This window comes from Brassica napus, chromosome A1 (assembly GCF_020379485.1).
Source record: "Brassica napus cultivar Da-Ae chromosome A1, Da-Ae, whole genome shotgun sequence".
Taxonomy (NCBI): domain Eukaryota; kingdom Viridiplantae; phylum Streptophyta; class Magnoliopsida; order Brassicales; family Brassicaceae; genus Brassica; species Brassica napus.
In genome coordinates, this window is record NC_063434.1 from 14051074 (window position 1) to 14070079 (window position 19006).

The following is a 19006-nucleotide window of genomic DNA, read 5'->3' on the forward strand; positions in this document are numbered from 1 at the left end:
AGCAGAATATAAGTGTGGGCACTCTGTTTATCTTCTTCACATGACCACCATACTTCTTTCGTTTTACCACCAAACCGTCCAATTTCGCAGAAAATGTCAGGAACACCATCAATTGGATATGATGTCGGTACTCCACCATCATCATATCTCCTAGGAACTCTTTTTCTCGTACGAACAGTTGGAGCAAAGTAGTATGATGTGAAGTTAGATGTTTCGGCTGTCAAACTCCCTGCAACTATTGAACCTTCTACCTTTGCAAGATTTCTTGCTTTCCCCTTCAAATGTTTCATCTGTCGCTCATACGGATACATCCATCCGTTGTGAACAGGTCCACGAAGCAATGCTTCATACGGTAGGTGGACAACTAGATGCTCCATGACGTCAAAAAATGAAGGAGGAAATATCTTCTCCAGGTTGCACAATATGATCGGAATGTTCTGATGAAGTTGTTCGATGACTTCTTTTTTGAACGTACGTGTGCTAAGATCTCTGAAAAATGCTCCGATGGCTGTATATTTTAAAAGGAATCAAATTAATAACATTTCGTAACATATGTATATATATAAATTTATAATTACCTGCAAGTGCTTCGTGGACATTTGCTGGAAGGAGCTCGGCAAAATCAAATGGAAGCAGTCGTTGCATAAACACATGACAATCATGACTTTTCATTCCGGAGAACTTTTGACCTCGTTCAATACATCTTGACATATTTGAAACATAACCATCAGGAAACTTAACTTCCGATGCAACCCAGTCAAACAAGGTTGTTTTGGCTGCTGATGACAACCGGAAGATGGGAACAGGAACGTTTCCATTGCTCTTGATATGTAACTCACTTCTTGAGCAAATATCAGGTAAGTCCATCCTTGACTTTTTGTTATCTTTTGTCTTCCTAGGGACGTTAAGTAATGTATTCATGATGTTCTCAAAAAAGTTCTTCTCGATATGCATGACATCCAGATTGTGGCGTAAGAGAAGATCCTTCCAATAGGGTAGCTCCCAAAATATACTCTTCTTATGCCAATTGTGAGATACACCATACCCATCAGACATATTTCCAGAAACATGCCAATTTCCTCCAACCTTAACTGTTTCCTGAGCTCCGTAATAATCAATGTCCGCTTCGATCTGCTGGCCGGTGAGATATGGAGGAGGACTGTCTCTGACAATTTTTTTGTGTCGAAACAATGTCTTATTTCTTCTGTATGGATGGGCAAGTGGAAGAAACCGACGATGACAATCAAACCAACAACTCTTCCTACGATTCTTCAGTTGGAAAGCATCCGTGGATCCAAGACAATACGGACAAGATAATCTTCCATGTGTTGTCCAGCCAGACAACATCCCATAAGCAGGGAAATCACTTATCGTCCACATCAGAACTGCTCGCATCGTAAAATTGTTTTTCAAGGAACAATCGTACGTCCTCACCCCTTCTGACCACAATTGCTTTAGCTCTTCTATCAACGGTTGAAGAAAAACATCAAGAGACCGTTTTGGATGCTTCGGCCCTGGGATTAATATGGTCAAAAATAGAAATTCTTGTTCCATGCACATATCCGGCGGTAAATTATACGGCGTAAGAATGACTGGCCACAAAGAATATTGTCTACCAGACATTCCAAATGGACTAAATCCATCGGTGCATAACCCAAGATAGACATTCCGAATATTTGTAGCAAAATCTCCGTATACCTTGTTGAAATGTTTCCACGCTCTTGCGTCTGATGGATGTGCAACCTCACCATCTCTCTGGACATGTTCGGCATGCCACCTCATCGACGCAGCAGTCCTCTCAGATTGATATAATCTTTTCAATATGTCTGTAATTGGTAGGTACCACATCCTTTGGTACGGTACCCTATTCCTCCCACGGCCTTGCGGTTTGAATCGTGGTTTTTTGCAGAATCGACACTCTTCTAACTTGTCATCTTCCTTCCAGTAGATCATGCAGTTGTCGATGCAAACATCAATCATCTCCGAGGGTAACCCAAGACTATAAACCAATTTCTGAATCTCATAATAAGATTCAGCAAACACGTTGTCTTCTGGCAAATACTCTTTAAACAACTCCGCCCATGCATCCATGCAATTCTCAGGTAAATTATGATCCGTTTTAATATTCATCATCCTAGCTGCTAGAGACAATTTAGAGAGACCTTCTCTACAACCAGTGTAGATTGGTTGATTTGCAGCATCTAGCATTTCATAAAACCTTTTTGCATCCAAATTAGGTTCTTCTACATTTCCAGTTCCATCTGCTATTGTTGTAGTTGTTTCTAAAAATGCATCACTAATCATATCTTGAACCCTATCATGATCTACCATCTGCTCCTCTTGATGATAATTATATTCATTATGCACATGATTCAGTTCTTCATTATGATGAGCATCCTCAAAATTAGCATTACTACTACTAGCTTCATTTCCCCCATAACCCTCTCCATGTTGATACCAAATGTAGTACTGTGGTGTAAATCCTCTGTTTACTAAATGATTCCATACAGTTTCACTACGTGCAAATTTCGAATTCTTGCATTTTGAACAGGGGCAGAACATCTTACCGCTTTCCTGCGTGATCGGTGTACAGCCCGCCTGGTGCATGAATTTCTCTAGCCCGTTCAGAAATGCATTCGTCACTCTCCCGTTGGAATCTTTGTGCAAATACATCCAACTTCGTAACTCGTAAATACTACCGCCACCGACCATTTTTTCTTCTATTTTTTTTTTAAATTTTTTTTTTCCGTTTGGGTCTTGTGAGGAAGAGAGTTGTGTGTTGTGAGGAAGAGAGTTGTGGGAAATGACATATATATAGAGAAATTTTCGAGTTGGGTAGTTGAAATATAACAACGATTTTACAAGGAAACTTTTACATGGATTTTACATAGTTTTTTTACAACGACTTTACAACGAACTTCGATAAGTTTTTCACCTAAATATAACGGTAACATGATTCGTTGTAATATCGATGTAAAGTTTTCTTTTCGACGTACTTACGTCGTAATATTACATGGCGTTTACGACGAAATTTGGTTTCGTTGGTTTCGTCGTAATTGCGTTGTTAACCCACTATTTACTATTTCTAAGACAACGATAAGAAACCTGTGTCGTTCGTCTGTCTGCCAATTCAGTGGAACGACAAGGAGAAAGTGGACGGAAGTGCAGCTGGTTTGTACTTGAGAGGAACCTTTGACGATGGTCGGAGGTTCCACTCAAGTATAAACCAACTGCACTTCCCTCCATTTTCTCCTTGTCGCTCCACTGAATTGGCAGACAGACGAATGACTCATGTTCGTTATCGTTATCTTCGATATGGTTCACTATTTTCTAATTATACAATATCTAATCATTCTCACACTAACCATCATCATTTGAAGTTTGATAATCTATTTTAATCTATTTTATTGTTCAAAAAATAACAAAACGAATAAAGAAATAAGTAAAAAATAGAAATATATTTTAAATATTTAATTTATGCACAGCTAAAAATAACATAAATTTTTGCTATTTTATTATTTTTTAATATTTTCTATTATTTCATTTACAACTATACATTTATCTTAATATTAACCAAACTAAAGGAGAACACATAATCTAAACACAAAACCTCCATGATCACAGAGAAAAAAATGCCAAAGTAACACTAACTCAATAAAGGTCCAGAGCACAAAGGCGATCAAGAACGAAAACTAACTTACCCCACTTTATTATAGATTGTCTTGGCCAGAACAATAAAAAATCAGTAAAATGTAGAAAGATAATCTTGAGATAAAGAAATCCCTCAAACACAAATGAGCGTGATCAATGACCAATGTAAAGAACCAAAAAAGCAGGATAGAGGAAGAATAATCAACAGAAGGCCAAAATCACCACGAAGCAGGAAGAGACATACATAAGGAATGATAAGCACAACCAACAGATAAGAGGTAAGAAACACTCCACAAACTAAACAAGCACAAACAAGACGCCTATGCCGGTGAAGAACCACAAAGCTCTGGATAGAAGGGACCAAAGCTCCAAGAGACTAATACCGCACACTTATACTAAGGGAAGCAAGAGAAGAAGAGAACAACATGAGTGAGGGAGAACGGAAGCCAACCTCCGAGAAACATGAGCCCAGACTTGAGACCAGAAACAATCTTCCAAATCTACAGAGCATACTCGGAGGAGAACACTATCCAAACCTAGAGTGGCAAAGATAGCGAAAGGGAGAGTCACAGAAATGCAAGCAGCGGTGAAAGCTGCAACGGATGAGGGGACATAGATGGAAGGGTAGACAAAACTAAATCATCAAATCGTAGAGCCGTCCTCGAGCTATAGAATTCATATCACCAAAACCCATATCTTGAAAACCAAGACAAGAAGGGAGTATCGATGGTAAGCCAACGACAAGAAAACCAACTTCAAAGACGACTAAACTCTGACCCAACCCAAAGAGATGCAGTTCCTAACATCAGCTGAAATCTAAGGAAGAAGAGGAGCATCCAATATCGAATGGAGCAGCCTAAAATGACGCGAGAAACAACCGCACAACTGGGAACTCCTAAACCCGATCTACAACAAATACAAGAAATCTCAAGGTGAAGAAGGCGATAAAGAAAAAGAGGAGGAGGTGAGTCTTTTTCGGTGATGATGAGAAACACCGCATACCAGAAAGGTAAACAAAATACATAGATGTTGAAGGTTCAATGTCAAAATATGGGAAAAAGGCAAAAACATCTTGAAAGTTATAATGTTCAAAAATATAAAAATAAATAAAAGACAATTTTGACGCTGAAACCGTTAATCTTAGAATCAACAAATGCATAAATGCAAAGTTATTGAAATTCAATATAGTTTTTACATTAGAGACTCACTTCACTACTAACAAATAATATACAGGCAAACCAAATTATTGAAAAAACAAAGATAAAATATATTAACATATTACTATTACTACTACATAACACAATAAAAACACCAAATACCAGTTCTTAACAAATAAAAGTGATCACATAATTACATTATCCAAAAAATCATACTTTTAACAACAATAAAATAATATTGTGCGCGAAGCGCGGACACCCCCTTAGTATGGTATAAATATAACATTTAAACTAAAAACAAAAATTTATGTTCAACACGTTCAGATACGGCTTGACCTTTTGAAGATACGCGTCCACGAGGGTGAAAGATTTTATAATGTTCTTAAGGGCAATTCTTTCCGATAACACTAAAATAGTTTTTTTACCAAAAAATCACAACAAAGAAAATAACCAAAAAAGTTTTATTAAAGAGCCAAAAGATACTTGTACCCTTATTTTATAGATATATAAAATAGTTGTAAATAAAATAAATAAATATAAAAAAATTATTTAAATAAATAAAAATTTATATTTTTATATTTTTCGAATTATACATTATTGAATTCAAAATTTTATAAAAAAATCAAAAAATAATTTTTAAAGTTTTGTAAGAAATTTTGTTTTGATGAAATTAATAAAATTCTTTTTAAACTATTTTAAAATTTTATTTTAAATTTTAAGCATTTACATTTTTTTAAACAAAATTCTAAAGCACATCCCCAAAGTTCAACCCTCAAATCTAAACCTTAAGTATAAATTAGCTAAACATAAAGGTATAAATGTTTATTTACCTGTTTGAACAAACATTTTGGTCATTTAACCATTAGGGGCTATACTTGTAATAAAAAAAATTAGGGTTTAGAAATATCTCTATTCTTATTCAATTTATGGCTTGATTGGCAGAGCATTAAGATAAACATTATGCTGTTTATTGTTCAATCAATAATTTTTTGAAAAGCATTCAGAATAGCATTTAGATGATGCAAATGCTCTCCAAATACTTTCTACCAAATTTGGGGTACCCAGATCCGGATCCGTCGGATCTGTGAATTTAATATCCGGATCCGGATTCGTGGTTTCCGGATATATGGATTTCGGATATCCGTCCCGATATTCTATTACCCGCAGATATCCGGATCCAGATCAAATATTTATAAATATATTTATATATCTCTATAATATTGTAAAAACTAAAATATAATATTATAAGATTAGTGCATGTATAAATATTAATATATTAAATATAATATTAATAAAATTTAAAAATTTAATGTATTTTAAAAATACGGATCTGGATCCGGATATTTGAACCTAAAAATTAAAATATCCGGATTTGGATTGGGCGGATTCCAGATTTTACTATCCGGATTCGGATCCGGGCACCCCGGATATCCTATTTTCGGAGCAGATCCAGAGCAGATCTCAGATCGAATTCGGATCTCGGATAATAAGTTCCAGGCCTATTTGTCTTTATATACGTTTGTACATTCACTCAATCAATCAAGGAAATATACAGGCTTTCGCTCAGAGTATTCGAGATGAATGCTAGTTTACTTTTTTGTTGAAGACAACGGATATTACTCAACTCTGCCTTGAATTTGGATGTCTGATTGACAATGCCTGAAATTTAATTTAAAAGGCTTTACAAATAAACAGTAAAACACAACTCTTGTATCTCTGTTAACTTGTAATGTTACTGTAGTAAAATCAATACAACTAATTAGCTAGCGATGGCAACAGAGTAGTCATTTTAAATGATACTCCTAATATTTGATAGTAACAACTTATTACAAAGCATGTTACAATAACATTTGTTCTTGTCTCAAAGTTTTTCGTTTTTGTAGGCTGATGACTCTTTGAAAAGTATTGATCTTTCTCTAACCGTAACTTCTGCATTCTTGAGGCACCTTTGGATATCGCTTTCTGTCCAAGCAATAGTCGTAATCCAGGTAAACCTTCCTTGCATTCATATACAGTTTCCTCTCTTTAGAGCTTAGCTCCCAATTCTCTTTACGGTTCCACCAGTATTCAAGACTAAAGCATTTATCTATGCTCATAAACTCAGTCGCACACCCATCGATCTTTGATGCCTGGAACTTAGCAGTGCAAGACATCTCCATAGGGTCAACCATTGTTCCGTTTTCCACACTGCCATGCATGAACATCGTCTGCACCGATGGGTAGTAAATGTCTGGATTCTTCTTGTACACCCGGATGGCTGTATCATCTACATAGAACCTGAAATTTTGAAGAAAATAACACTATTTTGTTATGTTAATCAATTGATTGATGATCTCATTAGGTATTAATAAATACTCACACAACTTGATATGGGTTCCAAAGAAACCTATAGGAATGATAATCTTTGGTTGGATCAAACCAAAGACGAAACCTCTGATATTTATCTCCTTCACCGTATACAAATATATTTGTATTCAGCAAATACGCTGTTTTGTTTCCAAAAATCTGGAAACAGAGCCCGTCATTGCGGCTTGATTTGGATCTTAGCTGCAGTATAGCATTCAAGATCAAAACATATTTCAAGAACTCCTCCAGGTAGGTACGTAACGTAAATCTCACCATCATTCATACTTACGTAGAAGGAAGTAGTCACTTTCGTAGACTTGCTTTGGGGTGCCTTGATTCTGATGTTGAAAGATCCTGATCCGTATATCTTGTAGGACTCAAACCCGGACCCTGTCAAGGAACATTTGACCAAACATAAGCACCGTATAGAGACACAAACACAAGTTCATAACACATGTAGAGACAAAACACACAACCAAATAGAGAGAAAAGATAGAAACCAGATTTATGATCGAGGGTGAGCTGGAGCTCAGAGGTTTCATTAATAACCAAAGCTGGATGTCCCCATGTTGTGTAGTAGTTATCGCCCCATGTCACGAACCCGTCTTCACCTCGAGCCAGAGGCGGACCTATGTTAGTCAAAGGGGTGTCAGGTGACACACCTTTTATTTTAAAAAAAAAATTAATATATATGCACATTCTGTAATATTGAATGAGTGAACCACGTTTAATATAATTTTGACACACTTTTGATCTCTAACCCACTAACTCTCTTATTATTTAATTACAGAAAATTTTACTACAAGCCCAGTAACTAACCCACGTATTTTACAAGTATATTTAATTAATAATTACCTTAAACTTAAAAGCCCAAATAAATTTAGGTTAGAAAATTGTACCTTTTACTCTGTAATCGAAAACGTTTGTCATCTTCTTTAAGAAAATATCAAGCAAACTAGACTATCAATCGTCATCAAAACAGGCAAGCCCCTTTTGATCTTTAAAAAAAAATCTAATTTGCTTTTAGTGATCTAGTTATCTAGTTAATTTATTTTAGTAGTAATATTTTCTACTTTATAATTAGATGAAGTTTTGAATATTGTATAGGCTATAAGTTTTTCTTAGTACGTAACTTTTGAATGTTGTATATTATTCAATTATTAATTGTATTATATTTTGTATACTTCTATTGATTTTTTAACAGTTGGTTTGTCGTTCCTTTTTTCAGTTGAAGATATGGAGAAATTTTTGATAAATTTGAAAAGAAAAGCTCCATCATCACCTCCTCCATCATCACCTCCCCCATCATCATCTCAGAGTGATTTAGATGATCTAGATAATTTACCATGGGATCCTGCTGATCGGAAAAGAATATCAGAATATAATGCGAATCAAAAGAATGAGGTAATCATAAAATATTTGATGAGAGGTCCTTGTCAACCTCGTGGTCATATTTTCAAACAATCAATGAAAGGAGGCGTGCTAAGACGCTTTAATCCTGCTTGGTTTGATCAGTTTCCAAATTGGTTAGAATACAGTGTGAAGAAAGATGCAGCTTTTTGTCTATATTGTTACTTGTTCAGAGACAATGCTGGTAAAGGTGGAAGAAATGATGCATGGACCATTGACGGTTTTTCTAGCTGGAATAAAGCTAAAAATATTTCAGAGCATGTAGGAGCTGTTAACAGTTTTCACAACAATGCAGCAATGAAGTGTGAAAACTTGATGAAGCAAGGTCAGTCTATCAAGCATGCTTTTCATAAACAAGATGATATCACGAAAAATGAGTATCGCATTCGATTAAATGCTTCTGTTGATGCTTCAAGATTCTTGTTGCGCCAAGGGTTACCTTTTCGTGGGCATGAAGAGAAAGACGAAACTGCTAATAATGGTAACTTTGTTGAACTCTTGAAATACACTGCCGAGCAAAATGAAGATGTGAGTAAGGTTGTTTTAAGAAATGCTCCTGGAAACAATCAGATGACTTCTCCAAAGATTCAGAAAGATATTGTCCAGTGTTTTGCAGAAGAGCTAATCAAAAGCATTATTGATGAAATTGATCATGATGTATTTGGTTTGTTGGTGGATGAGTCTGCTGATGTTTCTTATAAAGAACAAATGGCAGTTGTGTTTCGGTATGTGGACAAGAGTGGGATAGTCAAAGAGAGATTCATAAGTCTTACTCATGTAAGTGATACATCTTCATCATCTTTGAAATCTGCAATTGATTCTTTGTTTGCTAAGTATGGATTAAGCATTACAAAGGTGAGAGGGCAAGGTTATGATGGTGCAAGTAACATGAAGGGTGAGTTCAATGGGCTAAGGTCATTAATCTCAAAGGAAAACACATCAGCATATTATGTTCATTGCTTTGCTCATCAGCTTCAGTTAGTTGTTGTGGCAGTTGCCAAAAAGCATTTTGATGTTGGAAACTTCTTTGATATGATTTCTCTGCTACTGAATGTGGTGGGAGCTTCATGTAAGAGGAAAGATGCGTTCAGAGAGAATCACAAAGAAACGATTGAGAAAGAAGTTAATGATGGAGAACGCAAAACTGGAAAAGGGTTAAATCAAGATGTTTCTGTTCAAAGACCAGGGATGGCTCGTTGGGGCTCTCACTATAGAACTTTGCTGCGTGTGGTTGAGTGTTTTTCTTCTATCGTTAAAGTGCTTGCATGTGTTGAGAAGGATGGCGCAGATGACTCAAAAAGACGTCAAGCATATGGTCTCCTCAGTTATGTGGATAGCTTTGATTTTGTGTTCTATTTGCAAGTGATGGTTCACCTTTTAGGAGTCACAAATAGTTTTTCATTGGCCCTTCAAAACAGAGATCAAGATATTTTGAATGCAATGTCCTTAGTAGCATCAACGAAAAGACAGTTGCAGAAGTTTAGAGATGATGGATGGAATGCTCTTATGCTTAAAGTTTCTTCTTTCTCTAAGAAGCATGGTATTGAAGAGCTTGATATGAAGGAAGATTTCCTTGACACAAGGAGGCGAAGGAAAAAAACAGGAGTGACAAATGAACATCACTATAAGGTTAATTGCTTATATGCAATTTTGGATTTGCAGCTTCAAGAATTCAACGACCGCTTTAATGAGGTGAACACTGAACTACTTATTTGTGCTGCTTCATTATCTCCCATCGATTTGTTCTCTCAGTTTGACCATTCAAAACTGATGAGATTATCGACTTTCTACCCATCTGACTTTAGTCAGGGAGAGTGCATATCTCTTGATCAACAGTTAGATGTCTATATTGATAACATTCGAAGTGATGAAAGGTTTACTCATTTAGAAGATCTTGGAGAACTTGCTCGTACTTTGGTGGAAACACGGAAACATTTGTCATTCCCTTTGGTTTATAGGCTTCTGAAGTTGATTTTGATTTTGCCGGTTGCCACTGCAACTGTTGAGAGAAGTTTTTCAGCCATGAAGATCGTGAAGACAGATCGACGAAATCGGATTGGAGATCAGTTTCTGAATGATTGCTTAATTTGTTTTATCGAGAAAGATGTATTTGAAAAAATAACGAATGTGACTGTGATGAAAAGATTTCAGGATATGAAAGATCGCAGAGTGCTTTTATAAAATATTTGTTTTGTCTTTTTGAATATTTTTTTTTAATTATATACTGACACATGTTAAAAAAATTCCTGGGTCCGCCACTGCCTCGAGCCGTCGCTGCAACTATTACAACCAGAGGCGGACCTATGTTAGTCAAAGGGGTGTCAGGTGACACAACTTTTATTTAAAAAAAAAATTAATATATATGCACATTCTGTAATATTGAATGATTGAACCACGTTTAATATAATTTTGACACACCTTTGATCTCTAACCCACTAACTCTCTTATTATTTAATTACAGAAAATTTTACTACAAGCCCAGTAACTAACCCACGTATTTTACAAGTATATTTAATTAATAATTACCTTAAACTTAAAAGCCCAAATAATTTTAGGTTAGAAAATTGTACCTTTTACTCTGTAATCGAAAACGTTTGTCATCTTCTTTAAGAAAATATCAAGCAAACCAGACTATCAATCGTCATCAAAACAGGCAAGCCCCTTTTGATCTTTAAAAAAAATCTAATTTGCTTTTAGTGATCTAGTTATCTAGTTAATTTATTTTAGTAGTAATATTTTCTACTTTATAATTAGATGAAGTTTTGAATATTGTATAGGCTATAAGTTTTTCTTAGTACGTAACTTTTGAATGTTGTATATTATTCAATTATTAATTGTATTATATTTTGTATACTTCTATTGATTTTTTAACAGTTGGTTTGTCGTTCCTTTTTTCAGTTGAAGATATGGAGAAATTTTTGATAAATTTGAAAAGAAAAGCTCCATCATCACCTCCTCCATCATCACCTCCCCCATCATCATCTCAGAGTGATTTAGATGATCTAGATAATTTACCATGGGATCCTGCTGATCGGAAAAGAATATCAGAATATAATGCGAATCAAAGGAATGAGGTAATCAGAAAATATTTGATGAGAGGTCCTTGTCAACCTTGTGGTCATATTTTCAAACAATCAATGAAAGGAGGCGTGCTAAGACGCTTTAATCCTGCTTGGTTTGATCAGTTTCCAAATTGGTTAGAATACAGTGTGAAGAAAGATGCAGCTTTTTGTCTATATTGTTACTTGTTCAGAGACAATGCTGGTAAAGGTGGAAGAAATGATGCATGGACCATTGACGGTTTTTCTAGCTGGAATAAAGCTAAAAATATTTCAGAGCATGTAGGAGCTGTTAACAGTTTTCACAACAATGCAGCAATGAAGTGTGAAAACTTGATGAAGCAAGGTCAGTCTATCAAGCATGCTTTTCATAAACAAGATGATATCACGAAAAATGAGTATCGCATTCGATTAAATGCTTCTATTGATGCTTCAAGATTCTTGTTGCGCCAAGGGTTACCTTTTCGTGGGCATGAAGAGAAAGACGAAACTGCTAATAATGGTAACTTTGTTGAACTCTTGAAATACACTGCCGAGCAAAATGAAGATGTGAGTAAGGTTGTTTTAAGAAATGCTCCTGGAAACAATCAGATGACTTCTCCAAAGATTCAGAAAGATATTGTCCAGTGTTTTGCAGAAGAGCTAATCAAAAGCATTATTGATGAAATTGATCATGATGTATTTGGTTTGTTGGTGGATGAGTCTGCTGATGTTTCTTATAAAGAACAAATGGCAGTTGTGTTTCGGTATGTGGACAAGAGTGGGATAGTCAAAGAGAGATTCATAAGTCTTACTCATGTAAGTGATACATCTTCATCATCTTTGAAATCTGCAATTGATTCTTTGTTTGCTAAGTATGGATTAAGCATTACAAAGGTGAGAGGGCAAGGTTATGATGGTGCAAGTAACATGAAGGGTGAGTTCAATGGGCTAAGGTCATTAATCTCAAAGGAAAACACATCAGCATATTATGTTCATTGCTTTGCTCATCAGCTTCAGTTAGTTGTTGTGGCAGTTGCCAAAAAGCATTTTGATGTTGGAAACTTCTTTGATATGATTTCTCTGCTACTGAATGTGGTGGGAGCTTCATGTAAGAGGAAAGATGCGTTCAGAGAGAATCACAAAGAAACGATTGAGAAAGAAGTTAATGATGGAGAACGCAAAACTGGAAAAGGGTTAAATCAAGATGTTTCTGTTCAAAGACCAGGGATGGCTCGTTGGGGCTCTCACTATAGAACTTTGCTGCGTGTGGTTGAGTGTTTTTCTTCTATCGTTAAAGTGCTTGCATGTGTTGAGAAGGATGGCGCAGATGACTCAAAAAGACGTCAAGCATATGGTCTCCTCAGTTATGTGGATAGCTTTGATTTTGTGTTCTATTTGCAAGTGATGGTTCACCTTTTAGGAGTCACAAATAGTTTGTCATTGGCCCTTCAAAACAGAGATCAAGATATTTTGAACGCAATGTCCTTAGTAGCATCAACGAAAAGACAGTTGCAGAAGTTTAGAGATGATGGATGGAATGCTCTTATGCTTAAAGTTTCTTCTTTCTCTAAGAAGCATGGTATTGAAGAGCTTGATATGAAGGAAGATTTCCTTGACACAAGGAGGCGAAGGAAAAAAACAGGAGTGACAAATGAACATCACTATAAGGTTAATTGCTTATATGCAATTTTGGATTTGCAGCTTCAAGAATTCAACGACCGCTTTAATGAGGTGAACACTGAACTACTTATTTGTGCTGCTTCATTATCTCCCATCGATTTGTTCTCTCAGTTTGACCATTCAAAACTGATGAGATTATCGACTTTCTACCCATCTGACTTTAGTCAGGGAGAGTGCATATCTCTTGATCAACAGTTAGATGTCTATATTGATAACATTCGAAGTGATGAAAGGTTTACTCATTTAGAAGATCTTGGAGAACTTGCTCGTACTTTGGTGGAAACACGGAAACATTTGTCATTCCCTTTGGTTTATAGGCTTCTGAAGTTGATTTTGATTTTGCCGGTTGCCACTGCAACTGTTGAGAGAAGTTTTTCAGCCATGAAGATCGTGAAGACAGATCGACGAAATCGGATTGGAGATCAGTTTCTGAATGATTGCTTAATTTGTTTTATCGAGAAAGATGTATTTGAAAAAATAACGAATGTGACTGTGATGAAAAGATTTCAGGATATGAAAGATCGCAGAGTGCTTTTATAAAATATTTGTTTTGTCTTTTTGAATATTTTTTTTTAATTATATACTGACACATGTTAAAAAAATTCCTGGGTCCGCCACTGATTACAACCATCATAACAATTAGTATATTCTTCTGATCAGATCCTCTCATCTTCATATCTCTCTTTCTTTGCTTATTTCTCATTTCACTTGACCATAATAATAGAACACGACCCTCCTTGGCTGTATTATATAGCAGCCACGTACGTTACGTTCTTTTTATTTTCACCAAATGGGTATCTATTCATTGCATCATCATAGTCCATATTAATTAATTAAGATGTCTTTTTGTTTTAGTTTATCCCCTCTAGCTAGGATTTGAGCTGTTTGCGATAAACTTTTTCGTAGTGTGGTGAAAGCTATTAATAGCTTATTTTATACGCAACAAGCAATGCATCACAAAAGCTACAATTTCCCGATTCATTTTTTTTAGCCTTAAATAGTTATCTATATAATATTAAGTCGAGCAACTCTATTTATCTTTTGGCTAGTACTCATTGGGTCATTATATTCTAAACTTTTTCATTATGGTAAATCATTGGTGATGTCTTGCAAGTCCTTAATACTAATTGTTTATAATACATCAATTTTCAATTTTAGTCATATTACATTTAATTTTTATAACATTTTCTAATCTTTTTATTAAAGTTTGTTACTGCTTTGTTTTTTTCCTTCGTTCTGATCCATTTATCACGAGAATTCCGTGTTTGGTTTCCTGTAGTCGTCTCTCGTTGGAAAGTCATAGTGTTGACAATTGTTATGCTGATAAACATGATATTTACATGAACATACATACCACTACCAGTCTAGTAGTAATTTTTTTTTTACAACAAATACAGACTCATATTAACTCTATAAATCAAATTGATAACACTCATGTCTAGTTGTACTACTAATCTAATAATAAGAGTAATATTTAATGTAATTAACCAGAGGAAAGGAGGTTTGTCGTTGTGGTTAGTGATCAAAATAATAAATACTAGGTTAAGATCCGTGCCTTGCGCGGAATGAACATTATATATATATGTATATTATTTTATATATTATATGTTTATAACATATTATGAAATAATAAATATATATTGAATAATTAAAAAGTCATTATTTACTACTTATATAATTAAATTGGTGCGAACATATAAATAAATTTTATAAATCGAAAAAATATTTTTTCTATTTGATATGATATATAATTAAATTTAAATGATAGTAACATATATGGGGTATATTTTAATATTAATATATATTAGATGATGCTTTTTGCTCATATTTTTTTATCATTTGTTTTTGTTATAGCAAAAAGTCTAAATTAGTGATAACATAATTTTCACTGTTGATTAATGGTTTAAGTAATTTATAATATTTTTAAAAATTAAGTTGTCAATATTTTTTCAATTTTTTTTATCAAAAACATGTTCAAAGTAAATTCAAAATTAAGATATTTATGTATTTTTATATGGCATATAGTTTAATTTAAAATGGTACATATATTTATATATCTTTTATTTTTGATACTTATTAAATGAGACTTTCAACTTATATATTTTTTTTAATTATTTGTATCATGTCATAACAAAAGTTTTAAATCATATATCACAAAATTTGAATATGAAACTTTTAACAGCTTTAGTAATTTATACTCGTTTTTAAAAATTAAAAATATAATATATATAAATAATTTTTTTAATTTTTATTACATGGTTGCTATGATTGTTTAATTTATTTCAATAGCTTAAAATTTTTAAAAAAATTATAATACATACTTATTTTATCAAATCTTTATTATTCAAAATAATTAATTGTCATATATACTTTAGCCACATTAGGCAATTCCGTAATTTTATTTAAGGAAATAATGAAGCACATTAATAATGTATTTATTATGGTTTAATAAAAAGCTTATTATATATTTAGATGGACCAACCTATTTCTCTAAGGATTCTAAGAATCATTTTAGTAATGACATGTGGCTACAAAAAAATATTGCAATGTTTCTCAAATAATATATAGAAGATTTTCAAGACTAGAGAGATCATTAAAGATTAGCTGAAATGGATGGTGACTGTTGGTTGGCTTGAATAATTATCATTATTTTTTTGGTTTGAATAATTAATTAGGTTTAGCAAAACGTGCAGCCAACTCTTTTTTTTTTGTCAACCATTGCATTTATATTAGCCCAATGGGCAAGTTTTACAAGCTAATTCAAGCCCATACAATTAACATTATTATGCCCAAAACGAAACCCAACAACTAAAGATCACGATCCTTCCATGATGGACACGTGCTCGTCAACGTGGCTTCGTTACTTCAGAATCGAGGAACGAGAAGCGGTGCCGGAAACCTCGCCGGACAAACCTTCAGTCTCTGCCTCCGATTCGCTTGAACAAGCTTGTATGTTCTTCTTCCTTCAAACTCCGAGGAACCAAAAGTCTTCTTCTCTAATCGTTAGAGATGAGTTCAGAGAAAGCTCCAGTAGAATCAATAACAGAATTTTGTCAGAACACTACCCTATAGGGCAGCTCCAACTCTTCTGAATTCTGTATCAAATTCTCCAAAGCATATCCAAATCTCAGTTCTTGATTCCCATGGATACTTTGCCTAAACATGAAGCAAAGATTGATACCAACTCAAAATCAAAAACCAAGCTTTCTAACAAAGAAGAGAATCGGCTCTCTAGGTCCAACGGCATAGACATTAATCGAAACAGAAGGAGAAGAAACTCTGACTTTAACTTCCGATCAACACAAGGTCGGAGTTTTATTTATTCAAACCAACTCGGGTACAAAGAGAAACATGAAGCACGAACTCGAAATTGGTTTGAAAACAGTACAAAATCGTCTAAACGAAAATACAAGGTCGCCTAGCGAAAATCAAAATCGATCAAAGATCGAAAGTATATTACATACAAAAAAGTCGATTAAATCTCTCCCCCTTCTGAATGATTTGAAATTGTTAAGAAGGGATGGAGAGAAAATTATCTCTCTCTAAAATAGAGAGAGAATCGACTTAACGTGCAGCCAACTCTAACTTTTGTAGTTTGTTTGCTCTGTTTATGGTAAATACATAAACAGAGTACAAAAGAGTTGCCACCAAGACGACAGTTCATTGCACAACATGTCAATACCGCAGTATACCACGTCGCTTACGTGTTCAACTATGCATTATATTGTCATCAGCAGCGTGAATCACATACAAATTACTTTATCAGAATGATGAAATATTTGAGCGGTTTAAAACTGAGAGAATTAGGTGTTGACCTAACAAGATCTGATTTAGACCAGACTACATACTATTGTGTTCTGTGTTCGTTCGCTGGCCAATGCTGAAACGCTTTTTTTCTTAACATTAGAGACTCGTTACCAAACAGAGTCCATAAAACTACTCACACACAAACACCATCTAATAATAAACGAACACGAATGTGAAATAGGGCTGCGGGTTTGGGTTATTCGGTTAGTTCGGGTCGGTGAAAATTTCACCGAAGTGAACCGAAAACTTTTTTATAACAATAAAGAGTTTTGAGTTAGAACCATCTACCATTAAAGAGGGAAAATTGGGTATACGAATAACTAGCTCTTTGAGTTAGAACCATCTACCATTAAAGAGGAAAAATTGGATATGACCAAGTCTTGTGTGCCATCTTGATGATTCAGTCGATGTTGTAAGGTGTATGCATTGAGTGCCTTCGGCTTCTAGAGTGACCTTATACAAGCGATTCCTTGTGTTTACTAAGGAATGAATTGCATCTTTCGTGTGTGTACGTCTACAATCTACACAATCAATTTTCTCCAATCTAAAACCATAAAATCTCTTCGATTGTGACGGGTTAGACGAGCTTATGAATCATTACCGCTTTCCGATGATTGTGTACGCACACACACATGCCTTATATTTTGATAAGAGTGGCCATTGTATGAAGCTCACAACCGCAGCAACTGATGGTATAACAGACTGTCCTGGGTACCATGAGATACATCCATCCCAACAAGATGGTAGGAACTTGTGTTACTAAAAGCATTGCTGGTGAGCTCCATAGTTAACATACAATTCAGTCCACCAAGCTTGGCATTTATCTTCCGGAGAACATTGGTATACACGTAGAAGCTATACTATCAATATTCTCACATCCTAAAAACAAAAAATCTCTACGTTTGGAAACATTCATAAAATCAGTCGAATTTAGTTGAAATTACTACTTCTATTCATTAACGTCTCTTTAATATGGATGCCAAGTCAGCTTGGAAAGGTACTTTTTCGCTACTATGATAGAGCGAACAAATGACTTGTATTGAATTGCTGTTTCTAGAGATATTCTGAATGGGAAGAATGAAAAATTCAACAGGGACAGTAAATTGAGTGATAGCAGAGAAGAAATAGATAGGATTACTCAATAGCTAAGTGAATTCAACAGAGACATAATAAGAAACTGAATTTACTGGAAGAGAAGGGAGACAATAAACTCACCAGATAGTCATCAAGGACAGTATTGCAGGGAAATATATCGGATTGAAGAAACTAAATAGGGACAATAAACTCAACAGAGACAAAATATGAGAGTGAAATTACCTGAAAATGAGAGAGGATTAAAGGAAATAAGATATCCGGCACAGCATGGCAACAAAACAAAGGGAAAGAGAGAACAAGAGAAAACCTCAAATAAATTTGACAACCTATTCAATCTTCAATATATAGCATTATGAAAAGACATGTCTCTTAAGGGAAGATGACGAGTGGGGGATACGAGAAAAATTCTGCAGTTTTTTTTAAGAGGCACCTTTGAACATGTATGACTTGGTGGGATGAAGGCGTCGATTGGTAAAACTATGGTGTCATACCTTTCACTTTAAACAAAAGTATATCCCTTAGATCATATTTTTAGAAAAATCTCCACCGTTAGGTTTTGATTAAACAAAAATATGCTTATTGTAATTGCAGAAACTCCAAAGGGAATAATTATGATAATTAGAGAATTGCAGAGAAATAAGGGTTAACAATAATATAATAGAGTCTGGGATTAATAGACGGTTCCACTGAAACAATGAGTGTGAAAGAATACAATTCTCAAAGGGAAAATAACTTTCAATTTGTTTTAAGAGACGTCTTTGAAGAAATACGATGAAGGCATCGATTGTTAAATCGATGGGGTCCTACGTTTTATTCTAA

The 19006-nt window shown here is 34.7% G+C and overlaps 3 protein-coding genes across 3 annotated transcripts; 2 read left to right on the forward strand and 1 right to left on the reverse strand.

Moving 5' to 3' along the window:
* Window positions 1-6503: 6503 nt before the first annotated feature.
* Window positions 6504-7890, reverse strand: LOC106361399 (probable xyloglucan endotransglucosylase/hydrolase protein 11). Its single transcript, XM_022719127.2, has 4 exons — window positions 7655-7890; window positions 7444-7544; window positions 7168-7355; window positions 6504-7085 (listed from the first exon to the last, which is right to left on the reverse strand). The coding sequence occupies exons 1-4, from the start codon at window positions 7851-7853 to the stop codon at window positions 6725-6727; spliced, it is 849 nt and encodes a 282-aa protein (XP_022574848.1). The 5' UTR covers window positions 7854-7890; the 3' UTR covers window positions 6504-6724.
* Window positions 7891-8379: 489 nt separating this feature from the next.
* Window positions 8380-10769, forward strand: LOC111214734 (zinc finger MYM-type protein 1-like). Its single transcript, XM_048776948.1, has one exon. The coding sequence runs from the start codon at window positions 8391-8393 to the stop codon at window positions 10743-10745; it is 2355 nt and encodes a 784-aa protein (XP_048632905.1). The 5' UTR covers window positions 8380-8390; the 3' UTR covers window positions 10746-10769.
* A 614-nt stretch (window positions 10770-11383) lies between these two features.
* LOC106361406 (zinc finger MYM-type protein 1-like) lies at window positions 11384-14955 on the forward strand. Its single transcript, XM_022693337.2, has one exon. It carries the CDS (start codon window positions 11471-11473, stop codon window positions 13823-13825), a length of 2355 nt encoding a protein of 784 aa, XP_022549058.2. The 5' UTR covers window positions 11384-11470; the 3' UTR covers window positions 13826-14955.
* Window positions 14956-19006: the final 4051 nt, after the last annotated feature.

Excerpts from the sequence above, each read along its gene's own strand:
- LOC106361399 (XM_022719127.2), bottom strand. The coding sequence starts at position 7,853 with ATGTGCATATATATTAATTTTTTTTTTAAAATAAAAGGTGTGTCACCT. Across the intron at positions 7,356-7,443 it reads AAGTGACTACTTCCTTCTAC|CTAAGATCCAAATCAAGCCG; the intron begins GTAAGTATGAAT and ends GCTATACTGCAG. Across the intron at positions 7,086-7,167 it reads TGGAACCCATATCAAGTTGT|GTTCTATGTAGATGATACAG; the intron begins GTGAGTATTTAT and ends TCAAAATTTCAG.
- LOC111214734 (XM_048776948.1), top strand. The coding sequence starts at position 8,391 with ATGGAGAAATTTTTGATAAATTTGAAAAGAAAAGCTCCATCATCACCT.
- LOC106361406 (XM_022693337.2), top strand. The coding sequence starts at position 11,471 with ATGGAGAAATTTTTGATAAATTTGAAAAGAAAAGCTCCATCATCACCT.